At 37.0% G+C, this 9496-nt stretch overlaps 1 protein-coding gene across 1 annotated transcript in view; it reads right to left on the bottom strand.

Moving 5' to 3' along the window:
• Window positions 1-1695: 1695 nt before the first annotated feature.
• Window positions 1696-9496, bottom strand: part of ELL2 (elongation factor for RNA polymerase II 2) — a gene marked incomplete at its 5' end in the record, with an annotated part of 69446 nt that continues 61645 nt past the window's right edge. Inside the window, 3 exons of the mRNA XM_019518177.1 lie at window positions 1696-5181; window positions 5568-5612; window positions 7165-7336. Of these exons, the coding sequence (XP_019373722.1) occupies window positions 5065-5181; window positions 5568-5612; window positions 7165-7336 (334 nt within the window). The remainder of the gene's footprint in view (window positions 5182-5567; window positions 5613-7164; window positions 7337-9496) is intronic.

The following is a 9496-nucleotide window of genomic DNA, read 5'->3' as shown; positions in this document are numbered from 1 at the left end:
TCAGGTGAGTGTCTATAACAAGTGGCTAAGAGCTATTCTGGTGTTCATTATTTTTCATTAAATTTCAAAAATAGGTTTTGGGGTTTATTCCGGATTAAAAAGAGTGAAAAGTTCAAGACTCTGCAAAACAGAGTTCTTGTTTTCCTGCCAGCCCTTCTAATCAAATATGTTAAGCTGTTTTTGGCATTTACTTTATTAGGCAGTCCAGAAAGACCTCATCCTATTAAGCCATAAAGTAAATGTGTTTAAATGAGAAATGTGCATGCACTTCAAACAGTTCTTTGGAAAGGTAGGGCATGAACTAACAACGTGGCAGCCGTTGGACTAGTGCCTTATCTTCAAATGTTTATCTTAAGAGATAATAATTAAAATCAAGCAATGCCCTTATATGCTCATGTGCTTAACATTTAATGGAAGTACATACCCAGTATAAGCAGAAAATATTTTACAGCTATAGTTAAATCAATACAATTACGTGGAGAGACCCTAGCAGGAATCTAGCATAGTAGGCTATATCGCTACTTTTTGTAAACAGGAAAAAAAAATTGAAAAAAGAAAAAGCTAAATGTAATACTTTAAAACAGCCTCTCAACCTTGCAGATCACTGGCTAGCTGGCTGGCTAGGAACCTATAATTTGCCCTCACAAACAGCACAAGCTGCATTTCCAAATGTTGCTGTTCTTTTAGCTGCTCAGGACCATTTAAACCAATATTTTTCTTCTCAAAAGGAAGTTAAATGCCTTCTAGTACCCTCTGAATTAGTGCCTTGGCAACAGTGAGGTGGATGAGCCTCTACACTGATAAAGTGTAACCAGTGAAAAAGGGTAAGAGAAGATGCTTAAACATGAAAGCCTTCTCAGTTTCAAGTACATTGCTATGTATTAACAATTAGATTAATAATTTCTGAATGATTGCTATCCTGGGAGAAGGCGAGTGATAACTGGTTTGTCACAATATTAAGCATTTGCCTTGACAGTAAAACATAGGGCTTAAATTAACATCTTGTTTTAGGCCCAATTCACCTCTTTTACACAAGGGTTGCCAAGCCTCCTGGCAGGTGACCTGGGAAACCAGCTGCTTCTCATGACACTATTTTGCTGTAGTTTCTACTACAGAAAACATTCCCTCTCCAGAAACACTCTGGGCATTTCCCAGAGTGGTGGGGAGGGGGAAACATACTAAGGGAAAAATTAATGAAGGGGACTGATTGTAGGGGGTTTTAAAGGGACTTTGCCCTTAAAGGGCACAAAGGAGAAAAGGAAATGCTACTGATGTTAGCTTAATACCATTTTTAAACTTTGCTAACTGAAGAGGCACATTTGGCAGTCGGACAAGATGGTGAAGCGTGCCTTTTGCTAGTAAAGGCTCTCTGCTGTCCCAGAAGAAATTATACATTGTAGAATGAATTTTATATCTTTGCTTTAAGCTTCCCTATTTCTCCACCCATCTAGTCCTGCCAGTAGCATCTGAGGCATTTCCAGAGCTAGAGCAGGCCAACAATGCTGTTTCATGAAGTGTCATAATGAGCAGCATAGAACATGTGTACTGCCTATATAGCATCCAAAAGAGCTTAAGATGATCCTTACATTTCTGTTGGTCTGGGCTATTACATAAATGTGGGAAAGTCGTTCTCATAACAAAAGTGGATGAACGTGCAAATGTTTAAGTCTTTATAAAGAAACAAAAAACCAAGTCTCAGAATTGCAAAGTTAACATTTTATTGAACTTGATGTAGAACAGAGGGGCAACAATGGCTCAAGTGTTCAAAATGCCCCAAGGGTTTTTCAGTCTATGGAATCTTAACACAGTTCATGTAGAATTTAAAAAGTTTTAAAATACTTCAAAAAGTCTGCAGAGGGGGATTACAGCCCTCTAAGCCTTCACATTACTAAAACACTCTTAGATTCATTCTCCAATATTATTTTCCTTTAGGCAGTTTAAATATCCTTACCCAAAATGTTGAAGGTTACTGAAATGTTTGCCGTATCTTGCCATCACATATGCATAATGAAATGGTTCAGGAGAATGCATGAAAATAATCAGCTGTAAGGAGCCTTTGAGATAGGCATAGGTGTATTATTTGTCTTTGTGTGAATCAACATTTATGGTGCCAGAGAAGGACTGGCTCGGGTATCACTATGAAAAGTAGTATTAATTGAATAATCAAAGTTACAGTATTTGAATTTCTTAAATCATTCAATTTTGCTTGTACCTTGTTTCAATAGTTTATGAACCCGCCTGTCCTTTCACAGCATCTTGTAATTTTAGGTGGAACAGAAAGTTTTCACACTTGCGAAGCCACCAGAGACTTAGAACAATATTTAACACCAAATTTTAAAAAGTAACCAGCAAACAAAGCTCTTTCAACTGTTAAGAGTGAGTGACCAACTGACATTAAAATATTTGCTAATCCTTCTCTTCCTTCCTCAATTTCTCTAATCCCAAAACCCAGCAACATTGAAAAACAATCCCCTTAGTGTACGAGTTGTTCTTTGCTAGTTAGGACAGTTATTTTTCCCTTTGACAGAAACTATTTAAATAGACCATCACAAGTGTTTCAAAGGTTTCAAGATAAAGCTGTAGTGAAAAGACACACAGGTTTCCCTAAAAGCAGACATGCGCACCGTCACCCCTTCACCATTTCTTTAAAACAAACAGGAGATTCAAACTTTACAGTAGTGTAACTTGCCAAACTGCCAGGATTTGCAAAGTTTCATCTGTTTCTCATTTGAATGAGTTGGCAAATTTTGCCAAAAGGGCAATATTGTTAGAGGCCCTACTTGAATAGGCTGTTACATTTGCTCAACAGGAATGCAGATTCAAGGGAAACAGCAGATATGTCGTTTGACAGGACTGTTTTGCAATATGTAAGCTGTTGGGTATGTTTTGCAAGACTTGAGAAATGCTCAATGCAAAAAATGACATTTAAAATTAAGGCTTTACAGTAGTGTGTTGGGCCTAATATCCAACGCTGGACCTCTGAAGTATTAACTTCTTGCTGCAGACACGATCTGTAATCCAGAAGATGTGCAAACACCAGCCATTCCTTTTGTACAGAGGGACAAAAGTGAATGCTTCGACTGCAGTAAGGCTCAGTTATAAAGTGACAGTATTATACATAGTGACTACGCAGTGCGAACTGCAGCAGAGTAATGCTGAGGTGATGTTATGAGTGTGGGTTTGCATGTCATACATTTCAGAGGCAAGAACACTGCTGCCTAATATGGTCCCAACTTTAGACATCATATACTCATTGTTTAAAATGAACAGCCATTATTATTTCCCTATCTTCTCCTCAACTTGGTATGTAACCATCTAGAGTTGGTGCAGTGACAAACCACTGTGCTGAAGTTTGTACATTACTTTCATAATGAGTTTTGGTCACATATGCAGCTCCCAATGATTTCAATGGGAGGCATGACATTTCCTTTGCATCTTTTTATACATTTCAAATAAATAGATCAAAGCTTAAATCAGACTGTAATAATTACAATGATCGAAGTAAGAAGCACCTGAAGTCTCAACTTATTGTGTTAGTGAGACTAACTCTATTCTAAAGTAATAATAAGAGCAACTTGTCTTACATGCGACCCAATTTTCCTATTGAAAGTAATGTGTCAAACACTGAAATCTAAATTCCACCACTCCCAGGAACTTTAGAACATATTCTGACAATTACATAAAACATTTTCTGGTTTACAGTGACACACAACAATTATTTTTTTGATGCTGGAGACAGTTTATTAAAGATACTACCAAAATTTTGGCAAACATTCCAAAATCAGATTTGTAAACATAATGCTTCCCTTTTCAATTGGCAGCACTTTAAAAGACAAATACAGTAAGACAAACAAAAAGATTAATTCAAAATGCTTATTCTTTTGACCAAATAACTTATGTTCCCGCATGATAAAGTAAATGATGGTTTAAATCAAATTAAACCAATAAACTGCATGAAATGAAAGTTTGTGCTGTTTGATGATCACAGTATTTTATAGTTAAATACCTCTGTTTGTTATATTCCTGGCACCCAGGAGAAAAATCTTTAAATATATATTTCATGTAGGCAGTAACTTCTTTGCATATCTCTCTTCAAAAAAATACTTTATAGCAGTATATAAATAGGCTACCTACATGTTTAATTTTATAACTTTGCCCAAAAACTATAGATCTGTTTAATTTTTGTAAAGTATCAATTTTCCCCAACATTAATAAAGCTGACAAACTGTTGAAATGGAAATGCTTTAGTCTTCAACAAGAGAAGTAGCAATTTTATAGGAAAAAACCTACAGCAACACTCGTCAGTTGTTTTAACCTGAGCGTTTGGCCTACGTAGAGTAGCAGCTTTTTTTTCTTCCCCCATCATGCATGCTCACACCCACACAATCTTGCACACATACAGCACAAGCATACGCTTTCAGACGCTGGTAGGCCACAGAATGCTTCCCTGTTGCTTTAATAAACTGGGAAGCAGTGTAGCTAATAATTTAACTACACTAAGTATAACACAAGCAAACACCTTAAGGCAACCATTGCATGGGGGTTTAAGTTGCAGGGGTAAATTACTGTTGTCGATAAAGACAGACTGTATATAGCTTTCATATATACATGCCTCTTTAACCCTCCAAAACAATGTTTTCTTTCTTTCTCTCTCTCTTTTATTATATTGTTTTGTGCAAATTTCTAAACCTTCTATCATTTAAGGCAAAGAGTTTGCATTAACAAGAAAGGTCAGAAAACAGGCTTATATTTATCCAAAAGCATTTCAACTTGCTACATTATTTTTTTTAAATGTGCACAACTTTGAAGTAGAGACACTGGGTCCCCAGTATCTACTGGTAAAATGATTTCCATGGACAAACATAAGTCTTGAAGAAAAGAAGGGACCAGAAAAAAGCAGCTTCAAATATGCAGAGAAGCAACAACAAAAGTAGTAACTGAAGTCTGCTAATACTGAAACTTTTGTAATGCACAAGTTTAATCTTTAGAATCTGAGAGCAACTCATTTGGAATTTTAAATAAATAAGCTTAGGTTTATTCACATCTTCTGGTCCAAGCAGCGCTCTAGTGCAAAGATTCTGCTTGTTGTTGGTCAAATTCACCTATTAGTCTTTTGATATGAGCCAGTTTGTTGTGAAGATATTCACATCTGTATTTTTCTTCATGGTAGTTGGGACTAGACTGGAAAGGGGAGGGGGAAAAAAAAAAGTCAGCATGCAAAATTATTTCTCCAACATAAATCTGAGTGCCCATTGCTTAAGAGCCTCTTAGGCCCATTAGACAGATTAATATCTAGTGTTCGGTATTTCTTTTCTTACCCCCTCCCACAGAACAGGTTTAGAGAAGTAGTCAGTCTTGTTAGTCAGCAGTCAGGCAGAAGGCAAGGCAAAGTGGCACCTTAGAAACTAACAGAGATGCAGAAGCTTTCATAAACAACAGCCTACTTTGTCAGATATGTAGCATCTGACTAAGTAGGCCGTCAGCTGCAAGTTTATGCCTCTGTGAACAAGTTAGTCTTTAATGTGCCATCTGCCCTGACTTCTGCCAGAACAAGTTTAGCTACCCACCTGTTTGATCTTCCGATATTCTTCTAGGACTTCCTCATGAAGGACCTGCAAGAAAGAAAATTAAATAAATATCACTTGGGGAATACTGCACGGCTACAAAGTGCAACTGAATATTAACAAAGGAGTAGGGGAATTGGGTACATTGTTTTGCTACAGACACGCACACTTTGGTTATCTATGTTTTGCATTACAGAGAACTGCAAGTCTACAGAGACAGCTGAGATAGCATCACAGAAAAGTTGCTATGCTTGAAGGTGCCCTTTGATAACCACCTTCTTAACAACCCCTATGAGATGCTGCATAGCTAGGGATTACTTAGGAGTGGACAGGACCTTGAGCAAAGGGAAAAAGGACCTTCTTATATCTTCCCAAAGCCTGAACAAACTGTGGGAGTCATTGAGAGTTAATACAGCCTGAGGCAATATTAACTTTGGGGCTTATTCTTTTCATCAAGGTCAAAGAAACTGGGGTCAGTAGTCAACGGCAGTAGAGTTATTGGTTCTGTCACGTTACATCACTAAAGCAAGGAGAATAGAGGAGAGATACCTGAAAAACCGGGCAAGATCCTAGGTGTAGGTTAGGGAGAGAAAAAAAACACCAAACAAACCAGAGATTTTGCATTACATGTTTCTCATTTCCCCAAAATATATGCTCAGTCTGCCCAAAAGCAGAAACTACTAAGAGCATTACACTGGAAAGTAGATCACCTCACTGATTGTGTATAAAACCTACAAGGCCACATACTGCATGATTAGCCTGCACAGAGAATGCTGCAGGTCAGTACAAGTTAATTATTGGCACCCCTTTGGAAAGTACGTGCTACAAAGCCATCTGGAGTTGAGTTTGTCTGGAAAAGTGAACCTGTAACAATACCTATGAAAACTGCTGCAGTTTCTCTTATTCATCTTTATATCCGTGCCAGTTGCTTTCCCTGTGCAAAGTTGTTTCCTTTATAATGCTTCAGACCCCAAACTTGAACTCAGTAATTTTTCATTTCTCTTGTACTGTTAATTTCTCTCTAGCGCTTTCCTGCTGGTTTGCTCATTGCTGCTAGCTGTCATGACATGTCAAATCAGGATGGCAATGACCAGTTCACTTTGTCATTCCAATATCACCTGGGAGTTTATTTAGTTAGGAAATCAGCAAGGGACTTGGGAGACCAGAGCTCAAATCCTTGCTCTGCCTCAGACTTCCTGTATGGACTTGGATAAATCACTTAGCCTTTCTTTGACCCACATCCCCAGCTGTAAAATGGAGATTCGAGCATTTCTTGCCTCTTGGATTCCATGAGAGAATACGTTCACTAAGGATCATAAGGTGCTCCAATCCTACAGTAAAAAGGGCCATATATGTACCCAAGACAGCACAAAAGTTCTGTCAAATGAAGCAGCTTCTTTTCCTCCATTAAGTTACAGTAATTTGTCTAAAGACTTTATTAGTTTTAAAAGAATTTGGAGTATGGGGTTATATGTGTAAATGTTTGGGACTTTTGCGGGGAAGGACAGAAGAGAGGAGGAGAGGGAAGATGATTATAACAAAGCAGAAGGTAAAAATAACTGGTTAAATTAAAGATACAGCTCTTTTTATTTCTTTTTACCTGATATTCCTTGGATCCTGGAGAAAGGAGCTTACGTTGTGCATCAAGTTTCATAAATCTTCTGGTTACATTCTCCATCCTGGCATGTAAGCTTCTGTATTCATCATACTCTGCATTGAAGTCATCTTTGTAACTCTGGCGTTGCTCATATGAGACAATAGCTATATATTTTCTAATGGAAAAAATAAAGAATTTTAATTTCTATGAAATACTTTTGGTATAAAAATTGTTATTCATTACAAATAGCTGGAACATTCTTAGAAGTAAGCTCAGTAAGCAATGTAAAAGAGTTGTTTAAAAATACTTTTTTCCTGGGATTATATCAAACAAGTTTAACAGCTAGTTAGTTACACACTTAAAATTTGGTAAAAATATATGGAGTCTGAATTTATCGTAGACGTAAGAAACAATATCTCTGTGGCAAGTTGTATGTAATACTTTGTTCTTCATATATGATGAAAGGCAAAAGAACGTAGAAAACTTTAATATGCATTCAAATTTGATGGGACCAAAGTGTAAGTTTAAAAGAGAAGAGCTGCTGGCAAATCTTTGCCTGTGAAAGCCGCTTAATTATTAGATCCATTTCTTTCGGTCTGTCAGTCGGAAGACGACAGCCTTCTGGGCACGCTGCTAAGCCCACTGTTTTGGTGGCCTTTTGGGGAGTTTGAATTGATGGGCTGTGATCCTTTTTTCATTTGGCAGATTTGTATCAATCTTTACTATTAAAGTACAGTTAATAGGATAAGATTATAGTTGGTTATATTCAGTTCATTTGAATGCCTGGAGTACAAGACAAGTGCTATAAAACAAGCTGCGATGAGGTCTTCAGCTGGAAGGAGAACCAGAACTGTGTCAAGCGCAAACAAGAAATTCACACTGGCCAGGTCAGGTGGCCACAGTCAGCTGAGAATACAACGTGAACTTGCAAATGTGTACAATAACAATTAGACAAAGCACTGAAGGACAGATATAATTTCTCCAGTTTTCCCAATACACCAGAATTTGGCTGCCATGTCTGACTTGCGCCTCAGCCAAAGAGATCTCATTCAAAACTCAATACCGTCTACATACTGGGAAGTCGAAATGGCTGTACTGTCTGAGTCACCACAGGCACTGCAATCCCAGTGTCATATGCTGAGAAGAATTAAACACAGGATTGCATTTAGATCAGCTTTGATCTATTCAGAATTCATCTCTGGATCCTCTTAAGATAAAGGAATGGAACTCTGACTCCTCCATCTATTCTTGCCAGGGCTTAGAGCTATGTCAGTATTTTGTTTTCAGTAAAACTACATATAGTTGCATGATTTTAAAATTATCATATTCTAAATGTGTTGCATTTTTTTTTTAAAAAGCTTACCAAAAAATATCTATGCAGACTCTTTTTTATTTATTTAATTTTATGGGGTCCCCCCACCATTTTCATACAAGAGCATTTTATGTTAGGAACCCAAATGATAGTGGCCAAGACATTTAAATATTCCACAGAATGAGGATTTAATTTTTCCATTTTGAAGAAAAATGTAAAACCATCAAATAAAACCGTGAAAAATAGCATTTGCAATAGCTATGTGCCTCTAGGATTTTTAGAACAGTTTGAAGGAATTCTTCTGGTAAATATTGGTTTTAAATATTCTAAAAATACATATTTAACCAACAGACTGGCATTGCTACAAGCCAGTTGTTTCATATCTGCAGCAAGTTTCTAAATTGAAAAAGCCTAATGTGCCATTGCAACAAGACAGAAGTTAAGCAAATAAATCTAGCTTTCTGCTTACTGAAAACACCCATCTGCCATGAAAAGCCATAGAACTAAAATTTCTTTAGTTTACTAATTTTTCATGACTGTACACATATATATCCCTCACTGTAATTTAAGTGCCCTATATAAGTGGAGTAAAAATTGTTCCTGCATCTCCCTGTATACAGATATGATCAAGGCTCTGTTTACCTTCCCAGAAGCTTTACTTTAAATTGGAGGTCTCTCTTTTCTGCCATTTTGTGAGCAATTCTGTGGCACAGTAGATATTTTTCTGAAGAAGTTTCTAGTTTGGCTGTGATCTGCCTGCAAAGTTTAATAGTTTCTGGTGGCTGACATTTGTGACTTAACAATAATATATCTTTTGCAAAGCCTATTTTTAAAAAACATGATTTTTTCCAATCTAGGGCATATTTGGAAGCTATAATCCATGCACTAAATCAAACAAATATTTCCCTTCCCACCAAAAGAAATCTCAAATGTTGGGTTTGACTGACTTTCAAGTTTCTACTTGCTGAAGACAGTGCTGTTTGAGTTGCAGTGGTCAATTTAAAAAAAAAAAAAAAAAAAAAG

This window comes from Gavialis gangeticus, unplaced genomic scaffold (genome assembly GCF_001723915.1).
Source record: "Gavialis gangeticus isolate Ggan-Ray unplaced genomic scaffold, GavGan_comp1, whole genome shotgun sequence".
Classification (NCBI taxonomy): domain Eukaryota; kingdom Metazoa; phylum Chordata; order Crocodylia; family Gavialidae; genus Gavialis; species Gavialis gangeticus.
The sequence above is the reverse complement of the archived record's forward strand: the minus strand, read 5'-3'. Positions and strand labels throughout refer to the sequence as shown.